This window comes from Trichechus manatus, unplaced genomic scaffold (assembly GCF_000243295.1).
Source record: "Trichechus manatus latirostris isolate Lorelei unplaced genomic scaffold, TriManLat1.0 scaffold00062, whole genome shotgun sequence".
In the NCBI taxonomy this organism is placed as follows: Eukaryota; Metazoa; Chordata; class Mammalia; order Sirenia; family Trichechidae; genus Trichechus; species Trichechus manatus.
Genome location: NW_004443998.1, coordinates 8491450 through 8509639, shown reverse-complemented (window position 1 = coordinate 8509639; position 18190 = coordinate 8491450). Strand labels below are relative to the sequence as shown.

The window sequence follows — 18190 nt, the reverse complement described above, 5'->3', positions numbered from 1 at the left end:
AGTACACATTCCCTATTATAATTACTACCATATTCTATACTCTTTTTAGCTCTGCTTTCATATATTATTTTTATGTTTATTGCTTTGAGGTGGTGTCGCCGAAGCCCCTGATGTGTCTTAGGTTTTCTCTTACAGTGTCCTGCGCAGACTTTATTTTTAGTGTATTTTTAATAAGGCCTATAGCAGATAATGAATAAGTTACGGATAGCAGTCAGTCTGTTGATCCATTCGATTTAATTCTTGCCTTTTGTTGTTTCTGCTTTTATGCTCCATAACCCAGTTATGTTTAACCTTTTAGATGGCAGTGATCATGTTTAACAAAACAACCTTGGAAGTCCCACAAAAACTAACATAGACCCTTGAAATTCATGAATCTATCCATACACATTAAAATAAAAAAGAGGGAGGTGAGATTTGTGCCTGCTTTTTCTAGTTTATTTATATCTTTGTGTATTCTTCAGTTTTTCTAAAATGGCAACGCACCATTTTGATGGTAACAGTAATAATAGCTGACATTAACAGAGCACTTACTATATGCCAAAGCAGTTGTAAGCACTTCTAGCGTACTTCAACCCCACAACCACAGTATGAGGTAAGTACTTCATGATCCTCCGATGGACATAGCCAAGCTACAAGAGTGTCCTGCTCTAAGAGAGACCCCAAAGCTTTGCAGCCGACAAGAGATTCTAATGCCTTTTAAAATACCCTTTGTATTTTGGATTGCTCTCCAGGCATATCTCCATTGTAGAACTTATAGCATTTCTGCATTCAGGCCACAGAGTGATTTTTGGAGGGTGGGAAGGTTAGTCATGCATTCTTGAAAATTGTGTTTTTTCAAAAATTGAATTATAAGGACAGGAGGGAGGGAAGCAGTTGAACTGCGCGAGAATACAAATGACGGTCACCACGTGCTTGTCTGACCTTCTCTGACCTCTAACGACTGTTCTAGCCCCTCCGTGTTAGGCAAGATGGGCCTGAGCTGCTGCTTAGACATGAATGATGAGAATTTGAATAAAATATTTTTTTTCTCAAAAATCATTGATTTTGCTTAAATAGTCTGTTTGGGGCCATTTAAAACCTTGATGGATTTTAGCTTTTATTGGCGTGAACAAAAATAAAGAGTTCACATCCTTATTGAGATAAATCAAAAAATTTACAGAGTTGAGAAACTATCCCAAGAGAATGAATCAGCTACCTTTGAAAGTGATGAAGCCTAAGTAACATTAGCCTTTCTAGAAGTTAATTTATTTTTTCATGTCTACTTTTTTATCACAAGGTGTGATTTGTCTTATTAATAGTCCCTTTCAAGTGGTTACTGCTAAATTCAGTTTTTAGTTACTGTAAATAGTTCCTAGAGTTGGGGAAAGGGCAACTGGGCATTTACAGATGAACATGCCTGTCCCCAAATGTTTCATTTTCTGATACAAGCCATGCCAATTTCCCCCAAAGCAAATATCACAAAAAAGGAATTTAATAGAATTACCTACTTGTAATAAAAAATATGCTAGCATATTAGGAGAAGGCAGGATTATAACCTAAAATGTGTAAGGTCCCCATTACTCCCACACCTGCCCACCACTGAAAACACCTGACTCCATTCTGTTATACCACTCATAGATGTGCCATTTGCACAGATGGGAAGAATTAACGTTCATTCTTGTTCTTACTGATTTCTTTTGTGCCAGCTCCGCCACGTGTTGAATTTTTTGTTTGTTTTTTAAAGTCAGAAATGCCTTCTTCAAATAGTAAAGCCCAACTTCCTAACAATGAAAAATAGTGCCCTTGTAGGGAAGATAAGTGCATACATCACACAATCACAGGGTACAGTGATCTGACACAGAGTGAAGGAGGTTTGCGTGTCAAGCATCTGGTCCAGTTCCTGCACCTAGCTGGTTCTGAACAAATGTTATCTCCTTTCCTCTCTCTCAATAAATCATGCATGAGCTGTCAGTATACCTGGGATCTAGCTAAATGGGGTACTATGGCAACAAACAAATCCTGCTTGTAATAATTCTTAAAAATCTGTAATAAAGTACATGGAATAATTCTACGGAATGTAAGTGATATTGATAAATTATTTTAACTTGATACTGGGTGCAATTAGTTATTTTCCGAATACGTACTGACCTCTGTCCTTTATGATCAGAAATGATGTAGAAATACTGATTCTGATTTTAACAAGAACATTTTCTCAGTTTCAGTACCTGTACACGATGTGATTCTAACTACTTAAAAACTTGCAATTTTTTCTTTCTTTATCTTTTTTTCTTTGCTTCTTGTCGAGAAAATTAAATAGATATAATTTTTCTTCTTATCCTAGCAATTTCCTACTCCAGCAGTCCATTTTCTTAAATGTAACAAAATTGTTGGAGACTTTCCATTTCTCTTAACTTTTGAGAACTTTGAGTTTCAGCAGATGCTTACAAAAGCTGGATTAGTTTATCCAGGCCTTGGATGTGACCTCTTCCTCGGCCAGGTGTCCAGTAAGCTGCTAGTTTCTCCCTTTTCTTATGAGGTCAGGCATTGGACTTTAGGGTATTTTGTGTCATCCTTTCATCTACTAAGCACACAGTAGAGCTGTATGAGATGCTGATCCCATAAGTGAATGCATGACCTGAGCACCTGTTTCCAGAAGCCCAGAGTGTCCTTTCCCCTGGCTTCCTGGACTATAGCTAAACTATCCTGAACTCCAGCAACCTCATTTTTATCCACAAACCTGTCTCCTAGCTGTGAGTGCTTCCAGAAACTGGACCACTGCAGTGACCGCTGCTCGGGTTGTTTTGAAAATGTAGGTAGAACAGGGAAGACATAACTTCCTGGATTTCAGAGGCGTCTCAGATCTTTATAGCGTCCTCTCTGGCCTGTTCGTATCTAATGGACAGAAGTTAACATATGTAGAAACCATCTAGCCTTAGATGATGCATAATGCAGACTAGAATACCTTTATAAAATAAGCCTCTTGTTCCACTGCAGAGACCAAATAGCAGGCTCAATGGCTCATGGAACTTTCTCTTATGAACCATCCTGTAATTCCTCAGGGTCTGTTCAGACCTTGTTTTAGTGCCTACGAAACAGATGCTAAATAGCATTGGTTCATGTTAAATATTTTGAATCAAAGTATTTGATGTAATATGGTTGTAATTGAGCGTGTTTCCTGATAGCTTTTGTGCATATGGACACGTATAATAATGTTTTGGCAAGAAAACTTGTTTTATTCTTCTTCATTACAGTCTTCATCCAGGGAAGTAAAGAGTGGTTGCTCACTCTTCCTTATCCACAAGTCCCTTCTTTAGACTCAGTGTAGAGGTGGCCTTGCCTCTTTTTGCTGCAGAGCCTCATCTATTAAATGGAGGTAATCCTTACTTTATAGGGTTGTTGTGAGATTAATGATTTAATACCTGCAAGAGTCTTAGAACAGCGGCTGGCTGATAGTAAGTGCTCAATTAACATTAGCTGCCATACTTCTTCTTATTACTGCTGTGTTGTTAGTACTGTTTTTATGGTTTTCTTATTTCAAAGGAAATCTCTGTCCCATAAAAATGATACTTATTTTCTTAAATATGTTGAGGATTAAAAGTGAATAAAAGCAGGGCAAATGCTTTAGTTATATAATCATATTAATTGTACTTAATAAGATGAGTTGAATTCTCATTTGCTCAGTGGCTGTCACATAGAACAGACTAATAAAAAGGAGTAACAATTTACTTTTCCTCAGAGTCATTTTGATCCCTAGAACAGCATGTCTTTTACTTGTCTAAATCCTGTGATAGAAACATTAGAGGGACGAATTTCAATTTCAGTGTTAAAAGTATCACTGTATTTTATTTTCTACATATTCATATTTTATGAGAGCGATCATAAAATACAGAATATTGGTTATAATAATACAACATGCTGCTTCATTTGTTTTCCAGTTACCTCTTCCTTATACTCAATATTCTTCTGACTGCAGGACCTCCTTTCCCCACCCCACCATATCAACCGTCTAGGGAAGGAACTTTGGGCAGGAATCTTAAATTTTGACCCAGGAAAAGTGCTTTACTTTATGCCTTATTTATAGTACAGTTTTATCCTGATTTTTCTGCCTTCCACTGTACAAAATTAGTTTGTCATTCTTTGTAATAATCAGTACCAGCCAGATTCTTTTACTGGAGTCCAAAGAAAGAGAAAATACATGTCTAGCTTAACTTGATTGAGACAGACAAATTTGAAAAAAAGCAATTATCCACAAACTAAAGATTTTCGTGGCAGTAAAAAGGAAGATTTCTGACAAAGGACAGAAATGATGTGCCCAGTTCTGGTAATAGTAACCTGTAAGGAGCTTAGGTTATTAACTGTGTAGCTGGTCTCATCATTGTGTTCCAAATGAAGAAATTAGGTAACTTAATGTGGGACGAAGACTGGATTAGAGCGTCCCAGAGTTGTCAGTGAAAGTGCATCTGTGACTTCATGGAAACCTGCCTCTTGGGATTGATGAGGCCTGTTTGAGTCGAGCAACCAATCTATGTTTAATGATTGACTCCTGAGGCCTTCTACCCTAGGGATATGGTATCACCTTGGAATATCTGCTTCCTTCCTTTCATCCTCCTTCCCACTCATTCTTCAGTGGTACGTTGCAAACACACAGACAAGATTAGAAAATAATATAACAGACACTAACGTACTTACCGCCTAGCATTATTAAATAATAATGCTCTGCCATATTTGCATTAGATCATTTTTAAAAACTAAGCCATTACAGATGTGGATGAGACTCTGTGTGTATCCTTTCATTTCCCTCCCTTCCTGATAAAGATGTAATCATTATCATGAATTTAGTGGTTTTTATTCTTAAGAATGTTTTCATAATTTTACTTTTATGTTTTTGCGTCGATTGACATCAGCATTATACAGTATTATGATTTAAATTTTTATGTAAATGGCATCACACTTCATGCATACTTTTGCAACCTGCTTTTTTGTTGTCGTTACTGTTGCGAATTTTGGATTTTATCCATTGTGGTGCACGCGTGTAGTTACGTAGTTTTATTCACTCATCTTTTTCCTGCCGTATGCTGTTTGGTTACGGATGTTACCATATTGTTTGTCCGTTCTTCTGTTGGCGTTCATTTGAATTATTTCCAATTTTTTCTTTTGTCAGCAATCCTGCAGTAAACATTCTTGCACAGACCTTCTGCACATGTGGGAGGGTTTCTAGGTTATGTACCTGAAGTGGAAAAGCTGATTTAAATTTCCAAAGTGGTGGTGATTCCCATCAGCAGTAAACAAGCATTTTCCTTTCTCCATATCTTTAACAACCTCCATATTATCAGATCTTATTTTTCCCAATCGGAGGAGGTAAAATGGTCTTATCGTAGGACGTTTTAATTTGCAGTTCCTTGATTACCCGTGAGTTTAGGCATCTTTTTGTAACTTTTCTAGCTCTTCAGGTTTTCCCTACTATAAATTTTCTGGTCATACAATTTGAATGTATTTCAAAATCATTTTCTTATTTGTTAAAGATAGGCAAAATTGTCTTATGGAAACAAATCCTGAGTTTTTACTATTATTTTTTAAAGCATTTACTCAGTGTAAATCATGTACATATTTTTTAAATGTCACTTTTTTTAAATCTCCAGTGACAAAGGTGAATCTAGGAGGGGAGAACCACCGAACTAGTAAATAGGTCCTTCACCCTGTCCCTTTGTTCCTGGGGTAGAAAACCTCACCAGGAAAGTGGGTGCTTTGCTTCTCCTTAATCTCTAGTATTTTCGTGGTTATTTGAGTGATGAGAAAGGTGCTGATATCATTTGCTGAAATCAGGAGTAGGCATTAGTAATGAGCCTGAAGACAGTGTACACAGCTTGGTTTTTATGAGAGAAGGCAGAAGACTGTGGTGGGGGCATACGGAAGTGGACCACTGATACAAGGGTGGTTATTGAATCTAAAGATCAATATACAGATTCAGTGAATTATGTCGCTACCCCTAAAATGGTAAAGATAGATAGTATTTGCTCGAGAAATTCCTCCTGTAATTTCCAGTCCTTAATACAGTCAAATACTTTTTCTATTAAGCTGGAGAGTCCTTTGCCTCATCTCTATCCCCAAAATTCCATGAGCAGAGAACTTTCAACATCATAGACAATGTATTCGTTTAAGTCTGTTTCTAAAAGTGATTCAACAAGGGACTCCTTTACCTGAGAAATAACCGTTTTTTCCTAAGCATTCAGTTGCCTTTTTCTAAACAGACTCCCTGTTAATATGTCAACGATGATGGTGCTCCACGTATTTGTTGTCTGTTGTTTCATTGAGTGTGTGGTTCACCTGATGCTCTATTTTCACATGCTTTTACTTGGGATGGAGCCACCTAATCATACCCTCCAGTAACAGGAGAAGCTGACTGTCCACCTAATGTCTGCGGAATGTCCCCAGCTCCCACTGGCTATAGGCGGGGTAGGACTCAGACTCCCTGCTGCCCACACTGGGACCTGACCTTCCTGAGGTGCGGAAGGATATCTGTGTCTGAATATCTCCCCTACGTCCTTTACGTCGTCATTTCACCTCCGGGTTTTGTGGTATATTATTCTATGAATGTTACCAGATCACCTATCAGTGCTCTAGTCAATAGTGAAGTTGTCTGGCATGTGAATTAATAAAACTTCTGTAGGGCCTGGGTTTTCAAGTCTTGACTCCCCAAAGCATTATTTTAAAATGAAATATTTCGTGTGTATTTTGGCTACCGACACGATTAGGCTAAAAAATCTTATCTGTATTGTCTGCCATTTTCTTGCTGTCCCCTTTCTGTAGGACTTCTGTAACACTGCTGTCTCCCTTCTGGAAGACTTTGACAACATAATGGTAACACCCCTGCTGTCATTCCTTTTCTTTCTTTTTTTTTTTTAAGTAAACTTTTATAGCATTACCCTTTGAACATCCAAATGAGAAGCGGGTTGCTCTTGTATAGCTGGTAATAATTATATTCTTCATTTCACCCTACACACTTGGTTTACGTTCGGGGCTGTGACGCGGAATCATGAATGCGTTGACCATGTCCTGTTTAATGGAATTTGTTTCTGAATTTTTTTTTTTCCCCTTTGATCGCCTCATGTTTGTCATCATATGTGTATGGTATGGAAACCAATAGACATTCCAGGCCTGGGCTCGGGAGCATAGACCAGTTCGTGCACCTTCATCTCTGTACTAATTTTGACTCCGTCTATTCCTGAGCTCTTGCTTCTTCCTGTGGTAATTTACATCATTAGTAGAGGAACGCATGGCATGCTAATTCATAGGCCAAACGCAAGATAATGAACACTGTTGCTATGAAACATACCCTTCTCATCACATCCCACTCGCTGGCTATTCCCAAATACGCGACAGAACGCCTCATCCCTATTTTCTTTCTGGTATGGAGAAGATATTTTTTTGAGCATAGGTCTTGTGCATGCATGTCATAAGACTTCACCTCTACTGCTTTGCCTGGGCTAGCTAAGAATGCATGTTTTGCGTTAAATTACTTATAGGTGTCTGTATCAGGTAGCCAACCCACAACATAAATCCAAGAAGCATTAGAATAAAAAAGAGCACACATCTCAGATGTGAATGTAAGTCAACTTGTTTCACTGCCAATTTAATGGGTAACATTTTTCTGTATGTTGTTGAAAATATTCTTAATTGCGTGTTCAACTTTTTGAAGTATTTAGGTTGATTATTAAATACTTGTTACATAGGTAGTTTCTCCATCAATTATTTCAACAAAAGAAAGCTTTAAACTTCTGACGAGACTCAATTTTTATATCAGTTTTTCTTGGCATTTTATGGTGTACAGTGAGCATTTAAAAACTTGAACTTTGTCAAGTTTAAGAAGAGTTTGGAGACAGCTTATGTTTGCTGTAGGGCATTTATGGTTCAGATGATAATGTAGTTCAGATAGAAAAGTATTTGCATTAGTCATTGATTTTACTTCTAAAAAATAGTTATAAGCAAAATATTTTATCAAGTATTTATAGTCAAAAGAAGGTTCTATGGTTTCTATTTCATTCAAATTAACGGAAATGTATATATACCTTTTATTTAATATTCTCCATGGTTATTAGGAATCTAATGAATGTATATACTCAGTATAGTCAACATTTATGGGCATGTTATTAGACTACATTGTAAAGGTTCATTATTGTGTGAGTCAGTGTGTTCCAGCAGTTAACGTTACTGTTAATTGGTTTCCAACTAAATTATATTTGCAGTAAAAGCTTTCTAAAAGTATCAACAGTAGCTAGTTAACAGGACCTCTTAAATTACAGAGTTCTCTGTGTCTCTACTGTCTGCAGTCAGAGTAGACCCAGTAAGATGCGATGACCGTAGCTTCTGGTTCATGCCATGTGCTGGTTAGCCTTGGGCACCATGACTCAGTCCCAAGTGGGCAGCCATAAGTAAAGCCCTTTCTGATAGGTGACCATGACAACATTACCCACTGGTTTTCATTCTGTGGATTTTTATTATTTTTCCTAAATCTCTGTTTTCAGAAACAAAATCATAAAACCGGACTGATTTTCCAGATCCAGCTTGTTTCTCTACTTCCTACCCAAGCTAAACTTACTGCCATCGAGTTGATTCCAACTCATAGTGATGCTATAGGGCAGAGTAGAACTACCCCATAGGGTTTCCGAGGAGCAGCTGGTGGATTCGAACTGCCGACCTTTTGGTTAGCAGCCGAGCTCTTAACCGCTGTGCCACCTGGGCTCTGTTTCTCTACTTACGACCCTTCAATACTACTGAAAATAGATTACTGAGGATTTGAAAAATTCATTACTAGTCAATTCAGTGGGTAAAGAACTCCAGATTTTAAAATACCGATGTCCATTGTACTGCTGTTTGCTGACTGAAGGCATGACCGAGTGTCTTTTGAAAAGAGAACTCACATTTGGTCAAGTGAGCGAGGGAGCAGTTGCTAATGGAGGAGAGAACAGGACCAAGGAGAATGAAAATTATGGATGATTTACCAAAATTTTTTAACTTACTAGATGCATTATTTTCACATTATGCAAAAGATCTTAGAGGCAGCATCTCTTTGACTTCAGATATTTCTCCTGTCCAATGAAAAACAAAGCAGTAAGAGAATTATTCTCATGGAGGCTAGGAGGATGAGCCAATATTGAACAGCACAGCTTCTTCAGAAGTTTTTAGAAGGTGGAAATTTTAGCAAATAACGGGTTTATGTAGCTCTTGAGCTTGGCTGCTAACCAAAAGGTTGGCAGTTGGAATCCACTAGCGGCTCCTTGAAAACCCTATGGGGCAGTTCTACCCTGTCCTGTAGGGTTGCTCTGAGTCGGAGTCGACTCGATGGCAACGGGTTTTACAGAAGCAAACCGAGAGCAAAGTGCATGAAAATGAACAAAAGAAAGCCTGTGTAGGAATTTAGATCAGGTAGTAATAAGCTGATGTTATCAGAATTTCTCAGTCAACTGTGGCTTGTTCCCTTAATAATATGCAAGTTAGGTACCTGAGCCACAATAGCTTGAGCAGGGGCACAGACACATCTTATTTTCTCTCCAAGTTATATGATACCTGGCTTGACACAAATACTTTGTCAAAAACCATGCTCCAGGACTATTCTTTCATTCATAAAAATATGAGATTATTGTTGCCTCTGATTGTTTCAGTTAAACAGAATAAATCAAAATTAACCAAACCCGTTGCTGTCGAGTCGATTCCAACTCATAGCAACCCTATAGGGCAGAGTAGAACTGCCCCATAGAGTTTCCAAAGTTGTAATCTTTGCAGAAGCAGAGTGCCACATCTTTCTCCCACAGAGCAGCTGGTGGATTTGAACTGCCACTTTTGATTAGCAGCCAAGCATTTAACGACTGTGCCACCAGGGCTCCAAAATAAATCCGGAGGGGGAATAATGCTGCTTTCCAAGTACTACTGCAGGCAGGCAGAAAGCAGAAATTAGTAGAATGATAGATGGCAAATTAACTTAAAAATTGAGTTTCAAAACAAAAGCAGTGCTAAAAAGTATGGGACATTTGGAAAGCACTTGGTAAAGATACTTATGCTGAAAATATAAATTCTAATTTACCTGTGAATCTCTTGGTTAACAGGTAAACTAAATTAAATCTTAGTTTTTGTCAACGGATATTTATTGAACACTTGCTATATGCCAGACTTCTGTTGTTGTTAGGTGCCATCGAGTCGGTTCCAACTCATAGCGACCCTGCGTACAGCAGAATGAAACACTGCCCAGTCCTGCGCCATCTTCACAGTCGTTGCTGTGTTTGAGACCATTGTTGCAGCCACTGTGTCAGTCCATCTTGTTGAGGGTCTTTGTCTTTTTCACTGACCTTCTGCTTTACCAAGCATAATGTCCTTCTCCAGGGACTGGTCCCTCCTGACATTGTGCTAAGAACTGACTAAAAATAAATAAAACTTAGAAAGGTTTCATAAAATAATAGATAAGTGTGTTATCTATAACAAAGGAGACCGTATGTCCTAATTTGCTCCACACAGCCCCAGTTTGCCCCTGTTGTTCTGGCCTCCTTATTAATAGACTTTCTTTCTCTCTCAAAAGTGTCCCAGCTTAGATGGTATATTGTATAGTCCCTAGTTTAATGCATATCTTGATAAAGCAAAACCCTCCACCAACATTAAACATTTGTACTAATCCTCAGTCTTAATAGTTTCCTCATTTCTCCCTATATCATGGTTCTCTTTTAGCATTTATAAACTTTTTCAAGTTGTGAAGAACTGTGCTTAGTCACTCATCCTTTCCTCAGCAAATTGAACTATTTCAAATTGAAATAATGTGTTCCTGGCATAAATGTGGGAAAAACCAAGAAAAATAAGAGGCCATTCCAACCTGGTGGGAGAGACGGGTATTTTCCATTCAGGACAGTGTATGACCACAGAAGACAGTGCTAACTAACTTGAGAAGTTTATGATTCCTCAAGGAGGTTGATGCATATTTAGTTACTTACTGTTCTTAAGTATTGATGGAGCCCTGGTGGTGCAGTAGTTAAAGTGCTCTGCTGCTAACTGAAAGGTCAGCGGTTAGAACCCAGCAGCTGCTTCGCGGGAGAACCATTTGACAGTCTTCTTCTGTAAAGATTTATAGCCTTCGAAACCCTATTGGAGCAGTTCTACTGTGCCCCATAGGGTCACTATGAGTCGGAATCAACTCGATGGCAGTGGGCTTAAGTATTGAGTTGGGAAAAACTGGGCAGGAAGGAACTTAATGCATACCTTTAGACGTCAATGATTGGGAGTGCGTAAATTTGAGATGTTCAAAATTGTATTTGGAAAATTTTTTATTTCTCCATGCTTCTTTTAAAGTTACAGTGCTTTCTCTTTGATTGGTAGTTTTTAAATTTTTATGCAGAAAAATAGTTTTGAATTCATATTTCTTACATCGTCATGATCTCAGATGATGAATGTCCATAGAAGACTATTTCCCAGTACCTCAGATGTTTACCTTATTAGTGCTCTAGTTTTTCCTCCCATAGCATAGTTTGCTTCACAAGGTTCTCAAACAATTAAATGAAGAGTTGGAGATACAGTTGGACTTAATGGAGTCATCAGCTAATGGCTGAGGGTATCTTCACCACACCCTATTCTGGAAAGTTAGGTTCTCGTCGAAGCTGTTAATGTACAGGCCCCATAGTAAGGTACTCTGAGAAATTAATGGTTGATCTATGTATCGAGTAGATAGTCACCTTCCCAAAAAAAAACAAAAAACCCCAAACTCATTGCCATTGAGTCGATTCCAACTCATAGTGATCCTATAGGACAGAGCAGAACTGCCCCATAGGGTTTCCAAGGAGTGACTGGTGGATTTGAACTGCTGACTTTTTGGTTAGCAGCCGAGCTCTTAACCACTGCGCCACCAGGGCTCCGTTAGTCACCTTAGGAGAGTCTTAAGTTTCATAAATGCCTCCAAATGATTTCATGTGGGACTCAGAGAGAAGACTTCACCATCCTATGTATATATTTGGTTTCAATGTTTGCCAATATTTCATTAATAAGTCTTCATAGAGATTCACTTCTCAGTTTCTTACTGGGGTAATTTTAAGAGGCTGTGTCTTCCTAAAGAATAAGCACCAAATAAACATTTAAGTATTGTCATCTTAATCTCACACATGGAGGCATCTTGTAATAATGGAAAGAGCCTGGGCTTTGAGTCAGACTCATGTGATTTCAGATCACGGCTCCGCCAGGCCTCGTTGGGTCAACTCAGGAAGTTTGTTGAGCTCTTTGAAGGCTGGCTTTTTTTCATCTGAAGACGATGGGATGACTTCCCTCTCCGATAGAGTTCCTGTGAGAAAAAAAGAATAAGAACAAGAAGCCCAGTGCCTGGCATGTCATCAGTGCTAATCATTGTTGATGCTCTCCCTCTAAAGCTGGTTTATCCCATCTCCCTGCTAGAAATACCTACACTGCTGTCCAAACACATTTAAAATGGTTTGGTATAACTATAATTTAGCATCTCTTTTTAATGAGGATGCCTGTTGTAAAAATAGTAAAATAATCCCAGAATAAGCCTCATTCTTTGTAGTTACTTGAAGAAACCTAGGGATGCTAGGAAGCAGGGCCTGTCCATGATCATTACTGCAAGCTACCTTCTGCCACCAAAGCAAACACACATACAGCTGTTCTTAGCGAATAGATTTATTTTCCCAAGGTCAAAACATGTAGTAAAATAAGATTGGTGAGCAGATGTTGGTTTGTTTTAATGATATTGTAATTTGCTATTAACTTACACATTATTATTGACTATTTTCTAATTGATAAGTAGAGTCGTACCAAAAACCAAACTCATTGCTGTCGAGTCGATTCCGACTCACAGAGACCCTGTAGCACAGAGCAGAACTGCCCCGTAGGGTTTCTAAGGCTGTAATCTTTACGAAAGCAGACTGCCGTATCTTTCTTCCACAGAGCAGCTGGTGGGTTTGAATTACCCACCTTTCGGTTAGCAGCCGAGCACTTAACCACTGTGCCGCCAAGGCTCCTTACGAGTAGAGTCATAGAAGGTACCAAATTCATCCCTAGAAAACATGGCTAAATTGGCTGTTTTTAGGTCACTTTGAAAAAATGTCATTAAAAAGTCATAAAATTTTTATATACCATTTGTATATGATACATGTTCACTTCCTTTATGGCCCCAGGGGTTACAGCCCTGTTGTGTCAGATTTCACACTTACAGATTGACGCCTTTCAGGGCAAAGGGTCATTTATAACCCTGAGCATACTGGGAAGCTGCCTCAGAGCAAATCATTGATTCCTTTGGCGTGTATTTATGTCTGTGTTATCACTGAGGGCATATATAGTCATCCTGGAAAGAAAAAAGGAAATTGATGAATAGTAGTTAATTGACGGATGGTAGTTAGCGCAGCTGGAAAATCTTCAAGTTCTGTGTTCATGTAACGAGACTTGACATGGTGGGTTATTGGGATTATTGTCCAGGAGCTCCAGTGAAGCTCTTGCTGTTATGATGAAGAGTTTGTGTTGGCTTTGTTTTCCAGGGCCAGCCAGGGGACCAGGCAGCTCTCTTTGCTGCACAAGCACGGCCCTCGCCTCAGCTGCCTCAGTATCCAGGGCTGCAGCAAGCACAGGTACCTATGCTTCATAGACACGACCAGGATTTCTCTGCTCTTTTTCTGAAGAGAGAAATCAAGTAAATAGGATATCAACTCCTTTATAGGATCTAGAACTGATACTCCAGAAAAGCACTACCGGTGGTTGTTGAACAAGTCTCAGGGTTGGTGAATTTAAAGACTATGAAACATTTTAGGAAATTCTTGAACTAAAAACTTAAATAAATTGAAACCTCTGTATTAATGGTGATGGTGGATGTTGAAATGTTTGACAGTCCCAGCATACTTACTTTATGTCAATAATAAGTGGATAATTCATACTTGAGATTGTTATGTTCAGAGATAGCTTTAAAGAGGAACGATGGTAGAACAAGAAGGTGAGGGGACTTGGTATTAGACCTGGGTACAGCTCATGATAACTTTCTGCCCGTGTAACCCTGTTCAAATTACTCGGTCTCTGAGCCTTTCTTTCCTTCTCTGTAAAATAGAATTGAAGGTTGTGAGGATTTAAGATATCCTACGTAAGGAGCTAGCACTGTGCCAGATACACAGCAGATGCTTAACAAATTATATACTTGCCTTAATGCACCGTGAATCTGGAGTAGTGTTTTCTGATAATTTTGTTACAGGTGCACCCCTTATTCTCTTACCCTATCCCTCTCATAATGCCAAAGGCGTTGGGCAAGACTGCTGGTAGGAGCCTATAGTTCAAACTGTGTCCACAGCTGAAAGGAAACATGAGATTAGCCTGCCCAGGCATTGAGCCCATCATCCCAGATCCATTCATTTGCCTGCTGGAAATTCAATATACATGGCTGTAACCCGGTCTTCCCAATTAGAGCCATCATTAGACTGCCTTAAAATGGGGTGCTTTTGGGATTTGAAGAATAACGTTCTTCTTCTTTAGTCAACGCTCTTGTTCTGTAAGTGACAGGCGGTGATCTAGCAGAACCTCGGGTTTTTCATTTACATTAGGTGTCAAGATTTAGAGACATAGGCATTTGTATATTAACACTGAATATAGAAAGTGCTCAGATTATTGGTAGAGAACTGAAACTGACTATGGCTCAGCCAGGACTAGAGAGTATTGACCCATCACCGGTTGAACCTGTACACCCTAGTTAGGGTACTCATAGTTTTTTGTAACTGGTTAAATACGAAAGACACCGTCATCAGATTCAGAGCGGTGTAGTCACATTTTGGGAGTGTGTATTCCATTATTTTAGTGTACACTGGGCACAGGTAGCTTTTCTGACTAATGTTGGAAATTACGTGAACAGTGCTTGGCACCTGTTTAACATTGATGTCATTGGTTCACTAAAGGGATGATGCTTCCCTGCCTATTTCTGTACAGAAACATGCCCTTCTTTCTGTCAAATACAAGCAGCTGATTTCAGAAGCAGCTTGACCAAGCGAGGGACTCATGTCTTCAGTTGGAGTTTCTGGTGAATCATTATCCACCCCATTCGTTTAGAGAGCTTTCTGGCTAGTCTCCCGCCTTTCGACTGCCATTCCCGTTGAGCCACACAAGCCCTCCAGAGTAGACCTCCTTTGTTTGTGAGTCGTGAGGTCATTTGGAAACAGTGAACTTCAAGGGGTCGTACTGGGTTTGTTTTTGTCCTGTATATCTTAGTGATAGTAGAGCTGGGCTGGTAAACCCAGACTTTGACTTCTTCCCTTGTGCCTGCCTGCAGACCATGCCCCAGGGTTATACGATGTACGGAACACAGATGCCCTTGCAGCAGATGCCACAGCAGCAGGCTGGCAGTGTGGTCCTCTCTCCCGGCTATAACTCCAGAACCTACCCAGCAGCACACTCCAGCCCTGCGCTCATGGAGAGACTCAGACAGATGCAGCAGCCACCCAGTGGCTATGTCCAGCAGCAGGCGGCGCCATACCTGCAGTCCTTGACCAGCTCTCAGAGGTGACACATGTAGAAATAACGATTGCTATATTAAACGCTCACATTCTAACGTTTGTTATGTTTCTTCTCAGGCATGGTGCTGTATAATTATTTTTATGAGTTTGATATTTGCATATAATTTCCATTCTGTCATATCACCTTGGGTAGCATTGAGGTAGAGGTTCGTGATGAGCCATGACCCATCTTGTGTGTTTCATTCAAGACCCCGGTAGTTTGGACTCGCACTTCCAAGGTGTGGGTCTGATATGTTTAGAAGCTCCTGCTGTGTTGGCGCCAGGGTTTTTTCTGCTCTCTTTTATTAAAAAAAGATTTTTTGGCTAAAAATCTCTAAGATGTAAAATTGTCGATGGATATCTAATAAGGCATTGATTATTGTCAGCAGTGCCTTACTAGAACATGTTGATCGGAGCCATAAAGTTTATGATGGCTAATAAAATTGCAATACTAATTGCCCACAGTGCTCATATGAATTTTGTCGTATCTTAGTTTCTACCTTTTCTACCTCGGAAGTGTTTGGCAAAAGAGGATCATGATACACTCTTTTATGATCTTGTTTTAATCAGATCCCTTAGACGTAGTCTATAACTGCATTGTCCCTTACAGTAGCCACCAGCCCCACGTGGCTATTTAAATTAAACTCAAACTAATTAAAATAAAAAATTGAGTTCCTCAGTCACATTCACCACATTTCAAGTATACAGTAGGTACATACCACCAGCAGGGCCAGCTTCCTAGACACGTGACCTGTGAGATCGCACAGGGCCTTGTGCTAGAAGTCCTCGTGATTCGCTAAGGAGCCCTGGTGGCGGTAACTGAAAGGTTGGCAGTTCAAACCCACCCAATGGCAAAAGACCAGGCGATCCAGGTCTTTCTGCCTAGAAGCTGTTCTACTCTGTCACATGGGGTCACTATGAGTCGAAATTGACTCAACAGCACCTAATAACAACCACAACCACAACACGATGGGTTTAATGCCCTCCTGTCACTGTCTTGAAATGTGTACTCAATTTGGGTCAATGAGCCCTGCGTTTTCATTTTGCACTGGGCCCCGTAAATTATGTAGCCAGTCCTCGTGGCCATTGTCCACCTTATTGGTCTGTGCAGATATAGAACATTTCAATCACTGCAGACAGTTCTGTTGGGTATGCTGGCCTAGAAGAGTTAAGTTTCACGCCAGCTTTCGCATAATGATGGATAGCAGCATAGCTCCCATGTAATACCATCCGTGGCTACGTGTCAACTCCAAGTAAGGACTGTTTGAATGAAAAGGTCCATGGTAGCACATTTGGGAAAATAAATTAATTTGGAAAGCATGCATTATATTCATTATTTTTATAATATGTGGCAGCATAGCACATTGCTTGAGTACTTCAACTCCAGAGTCCAAAAGGACTAGGGTCACATCCCACCTGTGCCATTCACTGTCTGAGTAATTTTGGATCAGTTATTTCTCTAGTTCTTTGTTTTCTCATTTTTAAAGTAGGCATACGAAAACTGCCGACCCCAAAGGGCTGTTGTGGGAATAAATGAAATAACATGTTTCAGACCATTAGCACAGTGCCTGTCCCAGAGTAAATGCTTGATTAATGTCACTTCTTATTAAAAATGATGACAAATATTTTAAAAAAGTAATTTTTACGTGATTGCACCTTTAATTTAAATGGTAAGCGTGCTTGCCCATATGTTCTTTCTCTTTGTCAAGTGATCACATCTGTCCCTGGGCGTCTAGATATTTTAACCGCTGGCCTTTATCGCATTTGAATTGCAGGAGTGATTATGGAACACAGATTGTTTCTTTGTGAATGATTGTAACGTGCTAATGGCACTGATAAGAACTTGGCCGTGTTCTTGGGCATTAAGCTGCATTATGTTTTGCCAGACTGAATCATCAGACCCTACAGCAGAGCCCTCTGGTGAGCGGGGGAATCGATGCTGTGCTGACTTCTGCACATCCAAACCTCCCCTCGGTCCCACTGCCTCAGGACCCAATGAGGCCTAGACAGCCACAAGTTCGACAGCAGCAGAGACTCCTCCAGGTACGGGCCAGGAAGTTGAGGGCAGCGCGGGATGGGCCCTCCGTCACAGACCGTGCAAATACACAGCAGTCACAGGAAGCAGAAGATGCTCAGATGTTAATTTAGCAAGGTCCAGGGAGCGCTGTGTATCTGACACTAGATGCTAAACTCCTGCAGTTTAGTTCTAAGCCAGCAAGAGTCTTCCTTTCTCTGTGTAGCTGCCAGCTCATGGTCTGGAGAGTGTGTTTTGCAGATCATCTTTGTCCTGACAGAGAAATTTGAGAGGGCGGGTGGATGCCTTCATCTCCATTAGCATAAACCTAGTTTACATAGTCACTTTTTAACTAGGGCCTTGCAGTTGAATGAGGAATTTTGTATCTGTGCTTAAAAAAAAAAAAAAAAGAATTTTCCAGAGCTTTCATCAGATTCTTAGAGGGGTTGATAATCCAGAAAAAGTTTCTGTAACACCTCTAGTCTGATTAAGCGGTGAAATAGGGAAATATGGGTAGACTATGTCAAAGGGATATGTAACCTTGGCTCTGTTAGAATCCAGAGAAGCAGTCGCCCTTTTTTGGATGTAATTATTTGAATCTCCTAGTTAAAGTGTTCTCTCCTTCACAAATTCTTGCTTCCGACTTCCTTGTTTAAGATGTTTATGCCATTATGTTTAATTGTTCCGTTTGTCT

General features: G+C 39.7%; 1 protein-coding gene across 1 annotated transcript in view; it reads left to right on the top strand.

Annotated features, from left to right (window-relative positions):
• Window positions 1–17850, top strand: part of MED12L (mediator complex subunit 12L) — a 359000-nt gene extending 341150 nt beyond the window's left edge. Inside the window, 4 exon segments of the mRNA XM_023733846.1 lie at window positions 2728–2788; window positions 13494–13583; window positions 15260–15489; window positions 17369–17850. Of these exon segments, the coding sequence (XP_023589614.1) occupies window positions 2728–2788; window positions 13494–13583; window positions 15260–15489; window positions 17369–17630 (643 nt within the window). The 3' untranslated portion in view covers window positions 17631–17850.
• Window positions 17851–18190: the final 340 nt, after the last annotated feature.